Source organism: Mytilus edulis, chromosome 4 (genome assembly GCF_963676685.1).
Source record: "Mytilus edulis chromosome 4, xbMytEdul2.2, whole genome shotgun sequence".
Lineage (NCBI taxonomy): Eukaryota > Metazoa > Mollusca > Bivalvia > Mytilida > Mytilidae > Mytilus > Mytilus edulis.
In genome coordinates this window covers 88978369-89001721 of record NC_092347.1, presented here as the reverse complement: position 1 = coordinate 89001721, position 23353 = coordinate 88978369, and the positions used below count along the sequence as shown (strand labels likewise).

Below are 23353 nucleotides of genomic sequence, written 5' to 3'. Positions count from 1 at the left end.
GTGTTTGTACAGAAAATCGTAGGCTGTTAACTGCAGTGGAAGTGGTTTGAACCGAGTACAAAATTCTTCAGAATTAGCTTTGGTATCTATCAACATGTATTTACAATTATATTCCGTATCCCAGCAGTTATATTTCTATGAAAACATGTTATAACAAACATTAATCGAAACCAAATCAACAAATTTTACAATTTTATATGATAATGTAACCATGGGAGTGCAAAAGTTCATATCAAATATAGATGTAGCAAGAATTGTGTTGAACGGAAATGGAATAGAAATTGCTAAATAAAGTTAATTAACTTGACCAAAATTAAGACTAAAAGACTGCTACTCTATTTACTAGATAAATTTAAACAGTCCAGTTCAAGTTCCATCAATTTTTAAAAATGATGTCGTCGTAAGCCGGTAACACGCCTATGTTATATATAACTCAGTTCTAATTCTTCTCCATTTATATCTTCCACCACTATATCATCTAAAATTAATAAATATTCTATATGTAAGCAAATTTATTCTAATACAAATTAGTTCGGAAAGATAAAGGGATAAAACAAACTTTTTTTTAATTTTTGCATTTTATGTTAGATTATATGTTGTATGCGTTTTATTTGGTCGACTACACCCTTTTTTTCTGATATCTTTGTAGTTTCAATTTCCTGTAAATTTTAAAAACAAACGGTAATCCCTAGTAATCGTAACCTAAAATATGTTGTCATTTTGAATATTTGACGTCTGAACTACACTAAGAATCTGAAATGAACTTTCTTAGTACAACACCAGACGAGCCTGCAACCCATTCGGTTCACCACTCTATTGATACTATACGTTTTTATATCCGGGTTCGACCGAACTAGTTACTCCGATTTAAATTAAGGTAATTGGAACGCCTTCCTTAGGGTGAATTATTTACGGGATAATTTCCTTTGTTTTAGGAGGAGTTTTTGGAGCAAACCCAGGTTAATTATTTGACCTTCTATATGTGAACGTAAATTGGAGTTTGAATGCGGTTATTGCTATGGTGATAGATGACGTCTTCTATACCCATTCTAGTGCCTAATCTTTTTGATGATAATGTACCTGTCAACTTTGAACTTCTACTTGCTATACTATTTCTACTGCCTAAACTGGTTGACGTTGTGCCACTAGAATTTTTGCGTTCCAGACGAATAATTCTCTGCTTCAAATCCTTATCCTTTGATGAACTATTTCTCTATTCAACGAAAAATTGGAAGTTTAAACATAAAAATTATTCACTTTTGATATCGATTTAGGCTGAAGTCGGAAAATAAATATTAACCAATTGTTTTTAGTTTTGGTTTTTTTTGTGTTTTTTTTTTTACATTTTCAACATTAAAAAATAGTGTTTTTTTTTAATTGAAGTAATTTTTTTTCTTTTTGAAAATATTTACAATTTTTCTCCGTTTGAAGTTATAATTTCAATGATACTGTCTGATAATTAAAACATTTAATTATTTTGTTGGAAGCATTCTTCGAACCGTAAAAATCCATCGTTTGATATTCTAATAATGTGAGGTAGTTATTGAAACCATAAGCTAAATATTTGATATCACAATTATACATATAACTCTCCTTTTTTATTGTCTCTATAATAAATCTTATGTAAATTACAAGGTAAATCCTGCTAAAAAAAGGAATGTAGTATTTGTTTTTAAGCCATTTAACGTTCCAAATATGTACACAATACAAAGATTTTTCACTTCCAATCAGAAAACTTTAAACTGATATAATTCATTTCATCCTTCTTTGAATTTTATAAATGAGGTACCAAAAGAAAGAGGAAAGATTAATCTTTCAAATTGTGATAATTTCATTATGACTTAATTATTACATAGTTAATTGTTATGTACTCAGTCGATATATTGTGATGTCCACACTTGAATGAATTTAGCTTCTTTGTTATTCATAGCATCCCAAATATATATATTGAGATTCTTGTACAACGCAGCTTGACCTCCAAAACTGTGTCTCAGATTTCCACAATCATCAATAGAACAAATTTCATACCCAATTAAATTTAGTGATCTCTTGTGAATTGATGTTGCAATTTTCATTTGAGGTTTATGAGAGAATGAAATATTAAAGGAAAAATCTGAGACACAGTTTTGGAGGTCAAACTGTGTTGTACAAGAATTTATTAAATATTTTGAGATGCTATGAATAACAACGAAGCTAAATTCATTCAAGTGTGGACATCACAATATATCAACTAATTACGTAACAATTAATTATGTAATAATTATGTCATAATGAAATTATCACAATTTGAAAGATTAATCTTTCCTCTTTCTTTTGGTACCTCATTTATAAAATTCAAGGAAGGATGAAATGAATTATATCAGTTTAAAGTTTTCTGATTGGAAGTGAAAAAATCTTTGTATTGTGCTACCTCAAGCTGACATACTTGTTACAGTTATGATAAAACAAATCAAATAGTAATATAGCATAAAATCGAAAACAACCGCTCACTTTAAAATATAATGTATTAATGCTTTCAAAAATACAATAGAAACGGTTATTTTATTTAGGTATTTGGATTTCCAAAATGAATATTAAAATTTTTTCAACCATAACATTTGTTATTTATCTAAGGTTACTTTATGTTGATAGATGGTAAAAGATTGCTTTGACGTCTGACGTCTGACGACCTTTTTTGGGACTCTGTGTGGTAATTGCAATGCGTTATACACAAGAGAAATCTCAGACTGCATTATTTGGTACTTGATAGAAAATGTTATACATTTTGTAGCAAGAAATGAGAAGTCCCTTTTTCCAAATCCGGTTTGAATTTACACTCATATGATTCTATTTTACTTGGACATGTGTGATAGAAAATTTGACGGTATACTACTGTTTATATTTGTTAGCATTTTATTACAATTAAGGATTGACTGTAATATTTTTGGTCTATGAAGAAATACCATAAAAAATGTTGTGAGAACTGAATAACCAGAGTAGCGGTCTATTTTAAAGTGTTCATCACATTTTTTATTTTATTTCGAATAGACAGAAAAAATATTACAGTCATACCTAATAATTTAATTCTTAATTCCATTTTGAACTGGAGAAAATCATGAAAAAACGTTGATGACGTCACGATCCGGTTTCATTACTAAATGATGTCCATGAGCCTATAAACAAAACACTGTTAGCCAATCAGAAGACGTGTTACATCCAAAATTAAATTGTTCATATATTACGTACAGAAGATGCGGATGAAAATGATGTAAAATCTCTCATTAACCGCTGACGTTCTTGAAGTCTTTTCAGTGCTTGTCTAACCTTTTGGATATAAATGTTATACATTCTATATTCATTTGATTGATTTAACGTTGAATAAAATATACTAGGTTAAGAATGTTTAACAATTTTCTTATGGCATTTTCAAAATGGAGGCCTTGATGACAAAGTATTGGCAACTTTAAATGCTTTAATGTTTAAATATTTATGTGATTAGCATCGTCTTACATTTTATCGTCGTCACAATTATTCTTATTGTATTGGCCCAAATAGAACATTTCAATCCTGGCATCTTTGATGATTTTATTGCTAATTGTTAATTCAAGAAGGTTGCGTCAGCATCGTTTACTTAATTGGATGTTTGGTATGCTTTTATTAAATTTAAACAGAGAAAATCTGTGTTTGTTTTTCTGTTGTTTTCTATATTTGAAAACGCCTGTACCAAGCCAGGACCATGACAGTTGTTATTGATTCGTTTGATGTGTTTTATCATTTGATTTAGCCATTTGATTAGGGACTTTCCGTTCTGAATTTTCCTTGGAGTTCAGTATTTTTTTGTGATATTACTTTTGCTTGCTGTTGCACAAAGCCATTTTAATCATTTATCTTCTTTCTGGTGTTCTTATTTTGGGGAAATTGATAAAAACAAATCAGTTAAAATCGTTATCGCGTGTAGCTTATTTCTGTCCTGTTACGTCAATTACTTTTCAAATCACTGCATATTGCGACATTTTGTTTATGTAAGGTCTAGTAGATTTCTCGTTTGAGTGTACTTGTCACAAGTACGTCCCATAACAATGGGTTGCGTTTATTGAAATCGACATCATGCAATATCACCTATAAGATAATCAGTTATGTAGATTCATAGTAAACGTGGATGTTCTGTATACTTTACCTTAAGGAATATAATACGTCAAGAAATGATTTACCTCTGAATTGAAGACACAATGAAAAAGGAATATGAAAAATCCCTGAAAACAAAGTAAAAGTTGTTATACAGAAGAAATTGATTGACATTTTAAATTGAATCACACAAAAAAGTAGTGGTGGCTGACATCGACAAAACTGTATGAAATAAATTTCTTATATATTGGTTCTTAACATTATTCGTATTAATGATTGACATTGCTTATTTTGTGTATGCAATCTATAACGTTTAATGAAACACTCGCATACTAGGATAATTGAATTTCATCAATACAAAAATCCTTATTCGTGTTTTCCGTCTTCATATCCTGAAATAATAGTAGCTCCACGGTGCTAAACCAGAAACCGTTTGAATTTACGTTACTGTCAAACAAAGTGTAGAATTCATTTAAAGTTATGAATTATATGATAAGATATCTCTATATGCCTTATACTTTTTTAGTTTTTGAGATCTTTGTAGGGCATGCTGGCTTTTCATTGAAGAGAGGAAATATTATTTCAATCGACATAGCTGGTCTAACTCAATTATGTTTTTGAAGTCGTTTTGGTTCACTACCTCTATATATGTATAAAATCTCATTTGAAAACTAATGCATCTGTTTACCACAAACATTTACCTGCAGTGAATTAAAGATAGCAAACAGGTACTGAAATATAACAAAGTCTTCATTGACGGCCATAAGACCAAACATCCACGTCAATCCTAGTAGTGGTATCAGAATCAAAGCTCCCTTCACTCCAGCCCTAGGTCATGAATTAAAAATATTAAGAAAACATATTACAGTATGGCATACAAAAAAGAAACATAATTATAATTGCCAAATAAAATCTTCCTATCTTTACAAAATCTCGAATAGTCTTTGAAGTCAACCGTATACTGTCAAATTGTAGACTGCCATTGACTATTTACACTTGTATAATATACTATACAGATATTTAATGATATGATTTAACTTATCTAGGACCTACCTTATTTGACTGTATTCTGTTTTCTGGTCATGTTTTGCTGATGATATGACAATCTTGATTACCATCCATAAAATAACAACATTCACCTATAAATGAAATTAAATTGAAACACATGTTTAAATTATGCCACAATATACACTCAATACAAATGTATGTAAAACGACATAGCAGCATTACTGTTTCACTTTGAGTTGTTCAATTTTGTATAAGAAACTAAACTTTTCTGTTAAGAATAAGAAAGCTATGTGTATGAAACACGCCCAGTAATCCCTTAAGCTCTTCGAATGAACAATATACTATTAAACATTGGTGATATAGATATGTGTTATTTTTGCTTTATAACTCATTGGATATTAGTAACCTCATGTAAAAAGCATTATGTCTGAGTACAATTCGTCAACGAATTATTCATTCGATAGGTTTAACCCTTAGAATAGTTTAAATTGGTCTAAGCTCGCTCTAACCAACACGATATAATATTGTCGTCAACATCAGACACCTGTCTCTTTGGTTAAGCAAACATATACTATATTTAGCTAAGTTGACAAATTTTCGGTGGCCTTTTACATTTTAAACTAGTACGGAAAAACGTCGAATTTTTTAGGCGTGTTTTGTACACCATAGATTGACATTTGAAACATTTTAATATCTAAATGATGTAAATAAACTCATCATAGATACCAGGACTAAAATTGTTGAAACATCTATCTTTAATGTTGCAAACATTACCAAATTAACCTGTTTGAACTGTTTGCAGGTCCTTTGGTACATGTCCTCGATCATGTATTGTGTCCACGTTACTATTTTTCAGGTCCATATTTGTTAACACATATTGGTTTCTCTGTTTTTGATAAACTGTCCACTGGTAAACGAAGGCTATGTAGCCACTATCATATGTAGTAATATTTTTTAAATTTAATAAGTACATTGAAATTTCTAGAAAAAATCTTCGTTCATTGGTATTACATTTTCACTATCCATTTTATTGGTGTCTTTACTTTTTAGAGGAATAGAAAACCTTCTTTCAATCACAAAATGTAAGTAAATACATATAAACATAAGGGGATGTGGTATGATTATCAATGAGAAAAGTATCCATTACATTTCAAACAAAGTAAATGCATGCAGTTGTAGGCAACCATGACGATGTATGTTGTGTTATCTTTGTGATTTTACTTTTTAAGTAATTACAATTACCAAAATAATTGCGATGGCTGGTCCAACAAATGCCCAAATTGCTCCCGTCCTTGTTGATAACCAACAACTATTTGAAAGTAAGAACATAATTTTGTATTGAAACTGTGCAACATATAGTATCACATGTATTTAAAACAAATTGAAGGAAAGCCATAAACATATTATAGGTTACTGCAGTTCACTTCCTTGATAAACTTCATAGTATGACCAGTTCACATCAACATAAATCGTACTCAAAAATGTTTCCGCGTCGGTATCTGTTTTGATCATTTATTTCGTATGCCTGCCATAACCCAGGAAAATGAAATTCGGTGGCTATTGTGTTCATTTTCTTGACTGCTTTCTCGTTTGAAATGTTTCATTTTTGTCCGGTTCTTTTATGTCGTTATGGAGTTTGTCAGATTTTTTTACAACTGAAAGATATTGATTTAACTTAGGCAAGGAAGAATACTATTTTGCAGTTTTTCTTGAATTAAAACTTCTAGGAATCTAATAATCTGTTGCAATTTGACAAAATACAACTTTGAAAGCCAAGAAAGTGGAAGAAACACTGACAACGCAAGAACAAAAACGAAAAACTATTAACAGTTAAACGTTGATTAATAGTTGTTAATTTCTATGTCATTTGGTATCCGATGACAAAAATATTTTCATTTTCACACGTCTACAAAACCCAACATAGAAAACCAGACTGAATAACACGAATACCCCCAACACCGATTGTTTTCTTCTGAGGTGTCTCGATATGTCAATCAGATCCTGTTTAACATACGGCATCTATATAAAATGTGAAGATTGGAATACTTCTAAATAATAACTATGAAAGGTATGTTGTCTGCTCTATGGTCGGCTTGTTGTCGCTTTGACACATTCCCCATTTCCTTTCTCAATTTTATGGAAATTTTGTTAGTTGAGGTTGTTATATTGCACATGAGACAACTATTAACCCGAGAAAAGATGTAACATATGCATAACACTTTATGGAATTTTCAATGGGAAACAACCATACCATGTTTTGCATCTACACGTCTTTTTTTATAAAATGGAATAGCAATTTACACACCCTTTACTATTTTATATTGTTCTGGTCTATAAACTGTGATAGGGTAAAACATATCTTAAACTGCTGTAGGTTAGAACTATCATATACTCGCTAGTGTAGAGCTTTTATAAATCTATTTTTTTTTGTAGAAATATCCATTACTGTTCAGGATACTATCCTACCTGTTCTAAGGTAGACTATCAGGAGTACTGTTTTACAAAATCTACCAGAACAGATTACCTGGAAGTTCCTGACATGTTTTTAGAGATAACAAAAGACATTACTATATTTACCTGGAAGACGTCCCGTATCCGTTCCAATTAGCAGAAGCAGAAATAGCAACTATAACGACTGGCACTCCTAACATTGAAATCAATAAAGTTAAGTACAATAGTATTTTTGTTTTAAGATTAAAGAATACTATTATGTAAGACACTCCCTACTAATATTTTTACATTTGACCGAAATATTATACTACTTAACAGATCATCATAAAATGTAAAAGTACATTCAAAATATGTAGATGTCTTTCGCATTAACAATGTGTTTTAACTTTTTCTTGGTCTTATATCTCAAGACACCAGACTAGTAGTATGATCAGTAGTATATTCGTGTCTGATTCCGTATCATAATATGTCAGACCGAATCTGGATTTGAATTTCTGAGAATGCATGTATAACAAGAGACTATTGCCGATTTAAGGCATTCGTTAACATTATCTTGGGTTCGTGTGGTTGTTGTACCTATTTTATATTTAGGATTTATAATATCAGCCTCCGATCAGAAATAATAGTTTTTACTGCATGGAAACTACATATTTTACATGACTATAGTGTTCTAGGTATGACATATGTTTCGACCAGGAAATGAACGGCATTTTTCTGTCATTAAACATTGACAAACGTATTTTTGATGTTTGGAAATGGCAACATAATTCATAAAGATAATACGGAAACTCACCCCAACCAAATATACAATAGTATGTCACACGTGACTTCTCTGTGCCAAACACTTGAACTACTTTACTGTACAGGAGTAAACCTTCCACCAACATCCATACAAACACAGCTGTGTAGAAATAGTGCAAGACAGCTGCTACTATAGCACATACCGTCTGCATGAAAATATATATAAATGTAGTAAATAAATATGACAATTTCATTAACTCTTTGGTGCGATTGGGGAGTGAAAACACAGTAAACAAGGTATAATGTCCAGACTGGTTTAAATTGCACCTTTAAATTTAATTTATACATTCCATATCATAACATATCTTTCAGTCAACAAAAGGTATATTTATGCAATTAATATGCTCTCAGGTTAGTATGGTATTATATGCTTTACTATCAAGATATATTTTGCATAAAGCCGATGCTTAAAAAAAAGGAACAAGAAGATAACAATGGGAGAATAACACCAATACAAGAAGGCTATTTATGATAAAGTCATATCGAGATATGTTTACGAAGTACAGTTTGATTTGGTATGTTCAATTGGTAGTTGCTGCTGTCCCGTTTGGCTCTATTCATCGATGACTTAATTGAACAAAGAAGATCAAAATATACCAGAGGGACAGTAAAACCCATAGATGTACGACTTATTAAAGATACCATCCGGACTTACAACTTAAAATGTGTGTAGGATATAATTCTTAGATGATTTGCATATTAGGGAATACGTTGATATGATTGGTCGAGATGACTTCCGATAGTTGATCTTGACGTTGGTTATTTTTCGATAGACGACGTTGACCGAACTTCTTTTCGTAACCAACGTGAACAAGATGGCGGCGATAATAATACAGACGTTAACAAAGTTATTTCACTGCACGTTAATCGTTAAATAAAATAACAAAAAGAAAAAGATTCGTTTGAATGTTAATAAGAATTTTTGTAGTTTATTTTTTTCAGATTGCAAATTTCACGGAGTACATATTTTTGCGTAAGTCAACAAATAAATTCATGCGCCAGGCCTATTCAATGACAAACATTAATACAACTTACGTGGGATAGAGGTTACGAGTGTGGAAAAATATTTTTCCTATTTCCAAGAATTGAAGGGATTAAACGGTTTTTTTAAAGGAATTTATTGGTGTATAAACTGGACCAAGTCACTCACAAATATATCATAAAAGTCCAAAGTTGTTTGTGAGTGAATTGGTCGAGTTTATACACCAATAAATTCCTTTAAAAAGGCGTTTAATCCTATAATATACACATTGAAATCGTAAAATATCAAGCCATAATGTAAACCTAGATATGGCCAATTTATGCAGAAGTTTTCATTCTAAACGAATATTACTTGTCAACGGATATCAACAAAGAGAAGTAACGCAGTTAGTATAATTAATGAACCGATAATAGATGACTTATGTCATTACTACAATCCTGCTCCCTTTCCACGAATGTGACCTACCGAATTAGGCTTTTTATCGATTTGTAATAACACGAACAACACGACGGGTGTCACATGTGGAGCGGGATCTGCTTACCCTTCCAGAGCACCTGAGTTTTTTGTGCGTTTCGTTTGCTTAGTCTTTAGTTTTCTATGTTGTGTCTTGTGTACTATTGTTTGTCTGTCTTTTTCTCTTTAAGACATGGCATTCTCAGTTTATTTTCTTTCAAAGAGTTTGAATGTCCCTCTGGTATCTTTTGTTTTCTTTTTTTTTTCACTCCTCTTACATTTCAATGCACTGTCGATGTTATCTTTGGTCGATTATGATATTCGTCTATATTTTTTTTTTGCTTTGTTTTTCAGACTGTTGTTTGTATTTAGAACCTTTTACAGTTTGAGTCATGTTTTTTATCCGTGTATCATAAACTAACGTTTTGCCTCCAGGGTTTTTATTTTAAATACAGCGGATCACAGAAAATAGGTCAAACAGTATCAAACACTTGTATTATACTGCTTAAATGAATACATAACTGTTTGTTGTTTGAATTTAGAAATATAGTGTAAGATGTTGAGTGTATGTCAATGTGACAGTACCTTAACAAAAAACAATTTAAAAAGTCACCATTTATATAAGGGAAAATAAGTATTTAAACAGAACACCTGTCTTTCCTGTTCGCCTTTAACACCTGTTATCGTTGCTTTTTGATTGCAATGTGCGTTTCTTTTTCTCTTCTTGTCAATTTTAGATCCACCTTCTATCATAGTTGGTTATAGATTTTGTACTTGTTGTGATGATTACCTTGTATTCTATTGCCTTGATGCCAGACAGAAATCCTAACTGGGCACAAATGATTGATATACAAAGATTTCTGTGTACAAACACACGCTCCGAGTTTAAGGATCTGAAATTGATATATGAATATCAATCATGATGTTTCATAACATATACAATGTATTTTAAAGATACAACACTTCTTAAAATTTTGACTCATAAAGTAATTTGAAAATGAAATTATAATGAAGAAGCGACATGTTCGGGATACGCAAATGAAACAGCAACTTTTTTGTAAGCATTTTAAGATATGTTAGGGACTAATAACAATTGTCAACCTCTAAACCTTAGACAGATTTGGTTATTTTGTTCAGATTCTTTTGTTCATAAAGCTTCAAACCTTATCAATGGAGGAAAATCAAGAAAAGCGCTTCGAACGGAGGAAATTTTATCACGTGTTATCTTTCTTCACTGTCAGATCGTCTTTCGCATCGTATAGGCAGAATTAAAAGCTGTTAGTATATTCCATGTTCTTACGAGCACCTAGTTACGATATTACCATTAAGTAAAGAAAATCTTAATATTTACATTGAAACAAGTTTTAAAAATATTTCAGACTTGGATTACGTAGATTAAAATTATAATAGTTCCCCTTTGAAATATACTTTTGTGAAATGACAAACGCATACAAAAAAACCTACAATTTAAAAAATCTGTTTATTTAACAAATTTAAACGGTAATTATCCTGAATAAAGAATATCTCAAATTTGAATCTGTAAGTAACACATATTATTGAAAAAAATACAAATGCAAGTTAGAATTTATTCAGGTGCTTCTCAGTAGAACAAAATGAGGCTAGCTAAATCCTTCAATTACCCGTTACGGTAATATAACCATTGTAGTATTTGACTTCTGTATAGTTTGGGTTTTGCCGGGAGTTATCTTATTGACACTCAAATTCAGATTTTAGTTGCTGACGTTTTTAATTACCTTAATTACGTGTTATAGTGTTCTTTTATTTGTCTACATAAATGATCACTTTAACTGTTTAGTTTAATATTGGTGATATCCATTTTGTTCGGTACTTTTACATCCCGTCATTGTGCTATTGTACTACGTTACACTTTTGTATTCTCGTCTGTCGTGTTTGCTAATGTGTTTCTGTCTATATGCCATTTTTCTTTTTGTTGTTGGCATATTTGTTTGTTTTTATAGTGATTAAGATTATAACACAATGTTGACTGCTGTACCCCTATTATTGACATTTTATCTATCATGTCTGTTTGTTTTGTTAACACATTGGTGTCAATATAATTGGAATTGTATGCGACTGTCATACAAGTGTGATATTTGGCTAGCAATAAAATCAAGTTCAATACTACATAAAATGCCTGTATCAAGTCAGGAATAAAACAATTGTTATGCATTTTTTTGATGTTTTTGAGCTTTTGATTTTGCATTTGATAAGTGACTCCGTTTAGAACTCTCCTCGGAGTTCGTTTATTTTGTTATTTTACGTCTTATTATTTTTGTTTAGGTGTTTGAACAGCGGTATACTACTGTAGCCTTTATTTATGTATATAAACAACTATCACTTAAACGCAATTTGCTTTTTTGCAAAAGCATTTGTGGTAGGATTGATGTCTTATCAAAATTCTTATGGACGCCATCATAAGTCAGATGAATATCTATTTCAATGGCAACAGTCACTAGTAACTAGTCACCCAACACTTGTAAATAACGTTGATACTCACCTAACACCTGGTAAATAACGTTGATACTTCCCCCCTACAGTAACAAAACGTTGATACACCTCAAACAGGTAAATAACGTTGATACTCACCCATTACAGGTAAATAACGTTGATACTCACCCATTACAGGTAAATAACGTTGATACTTACCCAATACAGGTAAATTGCGTTGATTATAACCCAACACAAGTAAAACCGTTGATACCATCCAACGCAGGTTGATGACGTTGATTCTCCCCCAACACAAGAAAAAGCGTTGATACCCACCCAACACAGGTTGATGACGTTGATACTCACCCAACACAGGTAAATACAGTAAGCGTTATGAGCTGTGTCAGTAGTGATATACTACATCCTATGTATGTTATAACGTCCAATACCAAAACATGGACATTGTCTAGCTGTAGATGAAATAAAAACAGACACTGTATTTCCATTTTAGCATTGCCACAGTTTGAAAACGTTAATAATATATAAAGGCAACAGTACTTTACCGCTGTTGAAAAGCATAAATCGATTGAGAGAAAACAAATCCGGGTTACAAACTACAACTATATTTTTTTTAAAACTTTTTTGGAATCGAGCGTCACTGATGAGTCTTTTGTAGACGAAACGCGCGTCTGGCGTATATACAAAATTTAGTCCTATGATGAGTTTATTTATCTACTATGAACTGAACTAATTAATCTGGCAAGAAAAAAAGTTAAAAATGAGTAACCTGTCTGACAACAAAACCAGAAGATAATTGTATGCAAAAGTAAAACATAAATTGTGAACAGCGCTATGCCTCGAAAAATAATAAAAAGAGCCATCTATCAATAGGTAAACATGAACATTCCGGGTGCAAACAATCATCCTCCTTCTCTAGTAAATAATTTTGCCGGGCCCGTTTACATTTGAAATACGATCATAATATAAGATTCAATGAATATATCCTCTTTTCGTCACATGCTGTACACCGTGATATAATCGACAGCTTCACAAATCGCCTAAATGACTGATTTTGATTAATCCTATTGAGCCTGACATGCAGTTACAGAGGAGATGTCTTCGTGTACATTTGAATGGATACAACTCTGCCTACTGATCTGACAGTTAAAAATTGTTTCTTTTCACAACACACTCTTAGTTAAGATTTTAGCACCATTATCAATCAAAGTAGCCATAACAAACAAAATTAGGAAACGATACCTTTAGTTCACGAACTTGCATTAAAATAGCAAAGTTTGTTGTATGGTTACATTTACACATCGTCTGATGACTATTTTCTGTCAGTTTCAAACATCCATAATCTGACCACACACTAAAACATAAACCATCCTTTTTATAACAATATTGAAAAGATGTTTATTTTCATATGATACCGTTTTAGGTTTAAATAGTATCTTTGGCAAAACCTTCAGTATTTTATTGCGTTTCTTTTTCCTGGTTCAAGGCTAAAATCCACGCGTGGTATATACAGCGTATTTATCAAGAATTTATTAGTCGATAACATGATTCTAATGTAAAAAAAAGAAGATGTACTAGCAAATTGATCAAATTCATCACAGAATAATTAATTAAACATTTTTGTCAAGGCTTACTTGCTCAAGGACGTGAAAGATATATATACCTTATATAATATTTTTTGTACTTGAAAAATAAAGGCAACAGTAGTATACCGCTGTTCAAACTCATAATTCCATGGACAAAAAACAAAATCGGGGTAACAAACTAAAACTGAGGGAAACGCATTAAATATAAGAGGAGAACAACGACACAACACTACAATGTAACACACACGGACCAAGCATCAGACAAAATCCCATGAGAATAACAAATATAACATCAAAACCAAATACATGAATTTGGGATAGACAAGTACCGTGACACGTCTTATCGAAATGTGAATTTACACTCAAAAATAAGAGAAAACAAACGACGCAACGTTCATGAGAGCCACCTAGAGACCAAAGAATAAAATGGAAATAGTTTCCATTTTATTCTTTGGTCTCTAGGTGGCTCTCATGTACTCATTTGAGGTTTATAATTATCTTTTGTTAAATATGGCTGTTTTGACACCACTGATTGTCGTCTGAATAAAGACAAACATTTTTTAAAGACGTGACAGGAGACGAATAATAGTCAAATCTATTTAAGTTTCAGAATCTTATCCGAGAATTGATAGTTCATATGAACTACAATTTTTTTCAAAGGTCAAAATATAGGGCTGTGCGGCATATTTTCAACGTTTATATGACCTGAACTTTTCAGAGTTTAAACTAACACTAACTTTCTACGTCGAATGAAGGGTTACCACAGATTTCAATGTAAACAACATGCAGATGTATATTCACTGGAAACATTCCCAAGTTATGTCTCTATGAGATGGAACACAGAGAGCATAACTTGGAACCAGTATGTAAACAAAATTAATTGCCATGAATAATCTAGATCTTCCAAAAAGAGGCGTGGTTTGCGAAACAGCTGTATTTACAAAGTGCAATTTATCAGTACACAAGGGAACATTGCAGTCAATAAAAAGGACGACGTGCCTTTGTCAAATTCGTTTTTCTAAAAATATATTATTTGAATACTTTCAAACCAGAGACAATAACATTTCTTACTCTTTGAATACACAATGGTATAATCATTCAGTTCGGCGAATGAAAACCAACTATACCCTTTTATCTGTGATTGCATGAACTTCACGTTTGTTTAAAAAAAGTGCAATCTCATTCATCAAATTCGGGAAAAATAGAGTGAAACGCCATAAGTTTGTATTTAAATTTTCATATTGTTTTTGTTATGCCACGAGAGTATTGATTTAGAATCTATAAAAATCACCAATAACTACCATTTATAGCAGTCGATAATGTGTTATTTTTATAACAGTACAACAGAATATATATCCTTTCGGATGAGATCTCTCGAGGGACTTTTACCAGTGTGAAGACGTCAGATTATTATTCGATTGAAACGATCAGTCTCTAATTTTCTATTTATGTATCGAAAAAATTGCATTTTTATCTTGTCCTTTCTGAAAACAATTAAGATAAAGCCTTTGGAAAATTAATAATTAAGAGGAAAACTATTGTTATATACGACATATACGTAAGAATTTAAAAAAGTGTCGCTATGCCCTGACGTGTCAAACCCAAAGGGAATTCCGTTCTATTTATAGATCCTATTTAAGATACCATCTAGTTGTATTGCACCAATTTAAGTGGCAATATCATTGCTTGGAGGGATTTACACTATACAACTCAGAAAAAAATACATCAAATTTCCCAACTGTTTTCTTTCTTTTTTCTATAATGAAAAATGTATTACCTTTAACTACACACTCATTGAAATCGGCTGTAAATATAAATACAATGATGGGTAGCTTAGTCGATTTTCTTAAATTGGAGAGAAAACCTATTGCGACTTCTATTTAAAACCTTTCCATCCTTATTTAATTCCAATTCCAATTGTGAACTTTCCATTTCTAAGTAGCAATATTCCAGCAGCACCTGCATACGGGGATATATCTCCCAATTGATACGATATTCCCGTGCTTGCATTTCCTATCATGATTTCCTTGATAGAGGGTTGCTGCTTACAAGGAAGCTATTAAACCAAGAGTTCCAAATGGTGAAGTTGAAATCATCCCTTCGTAAATTTTACGGACGCCAGCACGAGTAGGTTGACCGTTATGGAATAACCGTTTCACAAATGATATCGGATATGTTCCTTACGTCGTAACTACAATCCCCTTCCCTTTCATCGTCCCTCTTTTAAAGCATGTTTTTTATATAAATATCCCGATGGAGAATAAATCATTAAATACAAATATCATGGTGGGTAGCTTAGTCGATTCCTAAATTGAGGGGTGTAACGTGTGCAAATCGTTTGCATAGGTCATAGGAAAATCTCGAAAATGTTTACAGAACTAGAAAGAAAACCTATTGCGACTTATATTTAAAACCCTTCCGTCCTTATTTTAAACATGTTTTTTTTTTATATAAATAATTTTCCGGATAATTATGATTAAATATAAATACATTGATGGTGAGTTTAGTCAATTCTCAAATTGAGGGGTGTAATGTCGGATCATCTGCTGCAGGTATTGGAAAATTTTGAAAAATTGACCTAGATAGTCAAACTTATATTTGTTATCTCTATATTGTTGTTAACTATTCGATACCATATGCATATTTAAAATATCAATTAATAAGATGATCCGATATTCCTATATAGTAGATTTCCTCGAAATATTTGTTTCATACTGTCAAGATGTCCTTGAGAATCTTCAAATGTCAAAGGTATAGTTTATAATGTCTGTGGAGTTACATAGACACAATCGGGATTTGGTTTTGAACATCACGAAATATAATTGTCATGTTTAACTGTTTTGTTACAACCTTATCATCTTCCCTGTGAATATCAACGTAGTAAACTATTTTATTAATGTTTTCAATATGTTTACCATAATCAATAAGTTAAACTATTCATTAAATTTGTATTGTTAATATGTAATCCTACCTTTCATTTTTATCATAATAAGCACACACAGTATTGTTTGCGCCTTCAGATATGTTGATCTGCAATAAAAATATAAAAAAATCAAATATCATTATAAAATATATGGGCATGCTCAGTGTATTATAAAAAAAATAGTCAAAACAGCAATCTTGCAAAAATAATTCAAAACATATTTGCAAAAGTTTTGATTTTATTTGACTGATCTGAAACAGGCAATCAAAAAAAGAACATTCAAATATCGTTTTCCTTTATTTTGACCTCGAACATCACTGAAGAGACAGTTGATGCAGTTAGGTTTCCATCGGTTAAGATTTTCCTATTGTCAACTTCCAATTTCTCAGCAGCAGCATACCTTCTGTATCGTATAGCGTTTACTCATTTTCATTTACTTTACTTTAAACGCCGTTCATATGATTTTATTTAAATGGTTGTCCTCCTTGCTACTGATATCGACTATACATATGTTTTCCGGTCACCATAACGATTTGGTTGACCGACACGTTATGTCTGTTCCCAATTCATCAGCAACACATTTTCGCACTCTATGATTTTAAGATACCAGACTAATCATCTAATACGTTATTTTACTGGTTGTGTCCTATTTCTAAATGTGATTGTTTGGTTTGGATTCGTATCGCGTGTATTGCATACATTTCAGGAGACGCTTATCCTCCTTCCCTTCTTTAGAGTTCTTTTTTTTGTAATTGTTAACTATATTTGTCTTCTAAATCGATTGATTAAATTTGAACATCGGTAAACACTGATAATTATCGAATGTAATTTATAGGACCATGTAAATCATGTTCCAGCCATTAAGTCAATTAATTCGGATTTTGTTGCGACCAATGCAAGTCAAGTGTAACAGTAAGTCGAAATAATACAGGACAAAATTCCGGAAGATTATCCAAATAACAGTAGAGACAGTATATAATCTCATCATTTAACAGTTGTTTTGTTTTTGATAAAGGTACTGGTATTGTTATTTTTGTTTTGGTCTTACCAGTATTCTTTTTTTTTCTTAATTGTCTGTTTGATTTTTTTTTATGAAAACAGACGTAAAATGTCAGCTTAGATGTCGTTATAATAATAAACGTTCACTATAATAAAACGTTTTGCATTTCAAGTACTTAAAATGAATAACATAAGTACAATATGCCTGTGTTAACTATTCCTCAAATACAGTTGAAGTAAAATTGACTTTTTATTGAAATACAACATATACACTAATATTGAAGCTTCTTACCTGAGGTATTAACGTATAATGTTGAATTTGAAATATATGACTAAGTGATATATCCTTGTTTCCAGAAAATGCTGTTAGAGACAATATAGGACTAATAATGTAGGCTTTGTCACTATAGAACGAGGTATTTGATCTGAATAAAAAAAGTCTAAGTGTAAACAACAATATTTTCTAATGCTTTTGTAACCATATAACCATGAATTCATTTTAATGGCCGAATTGTTACCAAATTTGTACTTCTGATAACTAATAAATTGATATATCCAAGACAAAAAAATTGGCTACAATAAAATGATTGAACTTTTAAAAAACATGGTGTAGGAAGGACTTTTTAAAACTGTTTACCTTGTGTCATTACGTAAATGGTAAGATAATGGCTAAATTTATTAGTTGTATTTGTACTTGTATATAGAAATAAGAAGATAAGGTATGTGTGCCAATCTCTATCCAAGTAACAATGTGTAAAATAGATCCAATAATAAGTTTACACTTTTTGCATTTACTGACGTTATTTATTTGTAGTTTTCTATCAATTTTTTGTTGCAAAGAAGGAGATATGGTAGAAGCCATTGTTTTGACTCCAAAGTACAATATTTTTCTTTTGCAGGAACTGTATGAGTTATGCGATATGGGGTTCATTGTTGAAAGCCGACCAGTGTTCTATACTTGGTAGCATATACATACTTTGAACTCGGGTTGATGGTTGTAGCGTTGGAAATCATGCCAGAGCTCTAAAATCATGGCAAAAGATATCCAGAGTCAGATTCATGGAAATTGATTTAAGTATGAAACACATCTATTAACCACCTATTCTTATATTTTAATTCAGGCAAATACACGTCGTAATGTCTATTTTTGTTGTTTTGTTATGTTTTGTTTGTGTTTTTTTGTTGTTGTTTTGATTTATTTTTGGTTAGGGGGCATCAATATACATGTACAACACCATAAGTTGGCTAATGTTACTATTACTATAGGTATTCTACACAATATTCCAAGCAATATTATAAAATAATAGTGAATTCGAAAACATTAAAGGTAAGAAGCTTGTATTTACTGTGTATAATTATAATGACTTGATGTGCCCAAAACAGTCTGATTTTCTGTTGTTCATATTTAAAGATAGTTTAGGAAAAATACATCAATTTATTTCATCCGAAATGTCGTGTGATTTTTTTAACTTTGTAAATTATACTCCTTAGTGTTTTTCTGACTACATATACTACTTCATCGACCTGCACCATAACATTTCTATAATTATGCAACAACTCATAACAAGAATGTAATTCAGTAGCATATATCCTACATCGTCTACGATTCATTAATACATTTAGCAATCATGCACATCAAGGTCAACATTTTTATTACAATTATAAAAACAAACTATGTCCCTAAAGTGATACGTCTTGCGATGTCAAAGTGGATTTAAGGCTAGTCTTAGTAGTTATTCCGAATTTATATTAAAATTGCAAGATATTGTCATTATATCCTATTAATATTTTATTATAATTACAGGTAGAAGTCACGTTTTAAATTGGTAATATAATGGAAATTGAATATCAAATATAATGTATAATGTGCTGAAAAATAAACGATTTAGTTAATAGGTAAAATTATATAATTATAAAATATATCCAGGATCTTCTTTTTTCAATCAACTCGGCGGTCCCATTCAATGAAATATTAACATGAATATTTCGCGTATACATCATCATAAAGATCAGGAAAATATAAAAAAATAACATTGCAGTTATAAATGTTAATATCATTATACATTAAATGGAAAAGTTACTGTTATATATATTTTATAAAACATATCGAACTCCAAGGTACATTTCTATTATATAAAAGAAGTAGCATATATATGTTCTTTGTTGATGTCAAACATCTGCGTACGTAAACAATTAAACACTGACCGTTACAGTTTGTGAAATATAAAAGGGTAAAATATAACTAACAATTAAGTTTCTACGAAACAGAAGTTTACACATACTGAAGTTTAGAGTATTAGTATTTCCCAACTTATTCGATATTAAAGAGCTTGCAGCTCCTACTCAGACTTTGTAAAACGTCACCAGTGTCTGAGCAGGAAGTTGATGAACCAGGGGTATGTCAAAGAACGTCTCGTCATTTTTCGAAACAAAAAAGTGCATCGGAAGGTAACAAGACCTTGTTGATAAATATTCCGTATCAACTTCACAAATAAAACATGATGGTCTTGATGTATAGATTCTGAATACTGACGTTGTTTATCATCTTAACAAAGTGTTATATTGTTCTTTGTTTTGTCTTTGTTCTATTATTTATATTACTTTTACTATTTGGATTGTTTTTTGTGATATCCATTTGACGTGGTTCGGTACTTATACATCCCGTCAATGTGTTTGTATTATCTTTCATTTTAGGTGGTGTGTTTTGTATATGCGACTTTTTGTGTTTCTTTGGTTCTTATAACGTAAATCTGTAATTTAAAAGATCCCGTCATTATGTTATGGTTCTATTACATGTCATTATGTTATGGTTCTATTATATGTCATTATGTTATAGTGCTATCATGAATAAGAAAATACTTTGAACGACAAAATTACTTTAATCGCGCAGTGGGTTCTCAGAAATTCTAAGGAACTTCTCGACAATCTTAAATTTCAGTCTATTTCTGAAATTAATTCTAGCATAATTTTGATCCTGTATGCCAACATTCCCCATGTGAAATTATAAAATTGTTTTGTATAAACATTGCACGACAACATTTCTTGCTATGTGACGTATAAATTTTCTGACGTCAGACACGCGAAGCCATGCATGTGTTTTTAATTTGATAGATGCTTTTGTGGTTTTTTTTTGTTAAATTGTTTGAAGTACAGTGATGACTGCTGTAACCATATTTTGACTATTTTATTTATTATGTCTTGTTTGTTCACGCATCTTTGTAAATATAACGGAATTTGATGAGACTGTCGTACAAGTGAGAGGTTTGGCGCTTTAAAACCAGGTTCAATCACCATTTTATACATTTGAAAATGCCTGTACCAAGTCAGGAATATGACAGTTGTTGTCCATTCGTTTGATGTGTTTTGGCATTTGATTTTTCCATGTGATTAAGTACTTTCCGAATTTTCCTCGGAGTTCAGTATTTTTGTGATTTTACTTTTAAGAACTAATATTGGGAACAAAAAAGAACACATGCCCAAATAATCAAAACAATAGACTGAGGTTTAAATTATGGAAATAAATAGAGGAAAACGGAACAGTTATGCTTAAAGTTTGGGAAATACAGCTAGGGACAATTAGCAGTATTCGATGGTTATTGAACGTATGTGTACATTATTAATAAACAGTGATATTAGTACAAAATATACTAACCTATTCATTCCTATGAATTTGACCTCTGTTGATAGGTTTAGACGTAATACCAGGATTGACAAAACCAAGTCTGTATCTGTAAAAAATAAAACAAAAGAGGGATAACTCATGGTATAAACAGGTTCAAACTAAAAACTGCTATAACTACTTTGATTTCAAAGACTGAATATTGTTAATAAAACCTGCCATGCAAAACTTATTTTTACACACCATATGTAATTAAACGCGTATTCTGCCAAAACATATTTTAAAGTAAATGTTAAATGAAGATTGGAGCATGTTGATGAGACAATAAAAAATACCAACACACCTCTACAGAGATGACATATGTTGCACAGGAATCTGTGTTTATAGGTTACATATCTGTGATTTTGGTATTTTTAATAAATACTTCTGAAATGAGGATTGAAGACTAATACCACAAATAGGCAAATATATAATCAACATTCACCTGAAGTCTAATTTCAAGATTAAACATTATTGTAAACATATTTTTTCACAATGAGAAGGGTAAGTTTAAAATAATATTCTATTTTATTGTACTACTATAATCGGTTTGATGACGGAAACAATACCCGGACGCCTTTTTTAACTTTTCTCGCAAAATAACTCAATCTGAATAATCATACGAATGGATGCTAAATGCGACTATGCATGGTACCTATAGGACACAGTTGCATGATGATTAATTTATTGTGGACGGAAGAGAAGCGACACACAAAATTAGGTCTTCTCGTTTAATAGTATCGATATGTAGTACCTGCATTGTCCATGGGTTCTATCTCCTGGATTCTAACGTTCTGTAAATTATAGTTTTTATCCGAAACATTGTTTATGTTAACTATGTCTAGAATATAATCTGAAAATTATAAGAACAATAAGTAAGTGTAGGCAACAAATGCATATGCAAGCCCATGTAGAGTAATAATGTGCTAGCATATACATATATAACCATACACGTGTCATTACATGTTTAACACGATGCATAGATGTGAGTATTGCAAAAATACAAAAAATGACATGTTTTAAGTTTCCCTAATATCCAGTGGGTAAATTATACGCCGTTTTAAGGATTTGTATAATTTAATTTTTTAATCAATTTTATTTGAAATTTGAAATATCATTGACATGGTCATAGTTGTTGTTACGAAACGTGTTCGAATACATAGGATTTTCTAACCCAGAACTACATTTGTAGATAACATAAGCCATTTTGTACAAAATCGTCCAAAATAGGTGGTTCTCAATGCTGTTTTTTACTTTGCTTTTTTATTCGGGCGTCACTGGTGACTCTTGTGTTGACGAAACGTGCATCTAGCGCACAAAAGTCTGGTTTCTTTGATTATTGTTTTTATAAATGAAAGTTTGATAGAAAAGGGCTTGTTGTTCGATAACGAGACACAGGATTCAAAGTACCATTTCCATCTTTCGTGGCTGCATATTTATACATTTAAAAAGTTTAACGGTGGACATTCCTTGAGTACTAAGTGTATCTGTCGCTTGATTATAATACAAAATTAAGAAGAGGTGGAAGGGTTGTCAATGAGACGACGATCAAACAAATGACATGGAGGTTAACTAAATTTACAAATGATTTAGTCACCATAATTTTGTGACAAAGGATTATGGACAAATTACTTTTTTTTTGCTATTTATCTCACCTAGGTTTTGCAGATAAAGTTCTTGCTTCGAAGTTATGTTCAATCTTTTCAAAGCAAAACTAACAAATGGTTCGATCAAAGTTATAAATTCTTTAGATTGCTGAAATATTTTTTATACAATTTAGATAATACGTTTGTTGTCAATGCAATAGTGTATTAATTTACATGAAAGTGTTTTATCCACGTCTTTTGATTTTTGGTGGATAGTAGGGAAAGAGTCTCTTGTAGAGAGTTGTCTAATTGACCATCATACCAAATCTTCTTTTT

At 31.2% G+C, this 23353-nt stretch overlaps 1 protein-coding gene across 1 annotated transcript in view; it reads right to left on the bottom strand.

The window, feature by feature from the left end:
- Window positions 1-324: 324 nt before the first annotated feature.
- The window catches only part of LOC139520937 (latrophilin-like protein 1), a 35123-nt gene continuing 12094 nt past the window's right edge, over window positions 325-23353 (bottom strand). The window contains exons 10-26 of the mRNA XM_071314038.1: window positions 23087-23186; window positions 22186-22284; window positions 21426-21501; window positions 18066-18198; window positions 16823-16881; window positions 13508-13619; window positions 12614-12717; window positions 10590-10692; window positions 8357-8510; window positions 7690-7756; window positions 6355-6421; window positions 5158-5243; window positions 4806-4932; window positions 4191-4232; window positions 3226-3303; window positions 1081-1213; window positions 325-478 (exon numbers count right to left, since the gene is read on the bottom strand). Coding sequence (XP_071170139.1) covers window positions 423-478; window positions 1081-1213; window positions 3226-3303; window positions 4191-4232; window positions 4806-4932; window positions 5158-5243; window positions 6355-6421; window positions 7690-7756; window positions 8357-8510; window positions 10590-10692; window positions 12614-12717; window positions 13508-13619; window positions 16823-16881; window positions 18066-18198; window positions 21426-21501; window positions 22186-22284; window positions 23087-23186 — 1596 coding nt within the window. The 3' untranslated portion in view covers window positions 325-422. The remainder of the gene's footprint in view (window positions 479-1080; window positions 1214-3225; window positions 3304-4190; window positions 4233-4805; window positions 4933-5157; window positions 5244-6354; window positions 6422-7689; window positions 7757-8356; window positions 8511-10589; window positions 10693-12613; window positions 12718-13507; window positions 13620-16822; window positions 16882-18065; window positions 18199-21425; window positions 21502-22185; window positions 22285-23086; window positions 23187-23353) is intronic.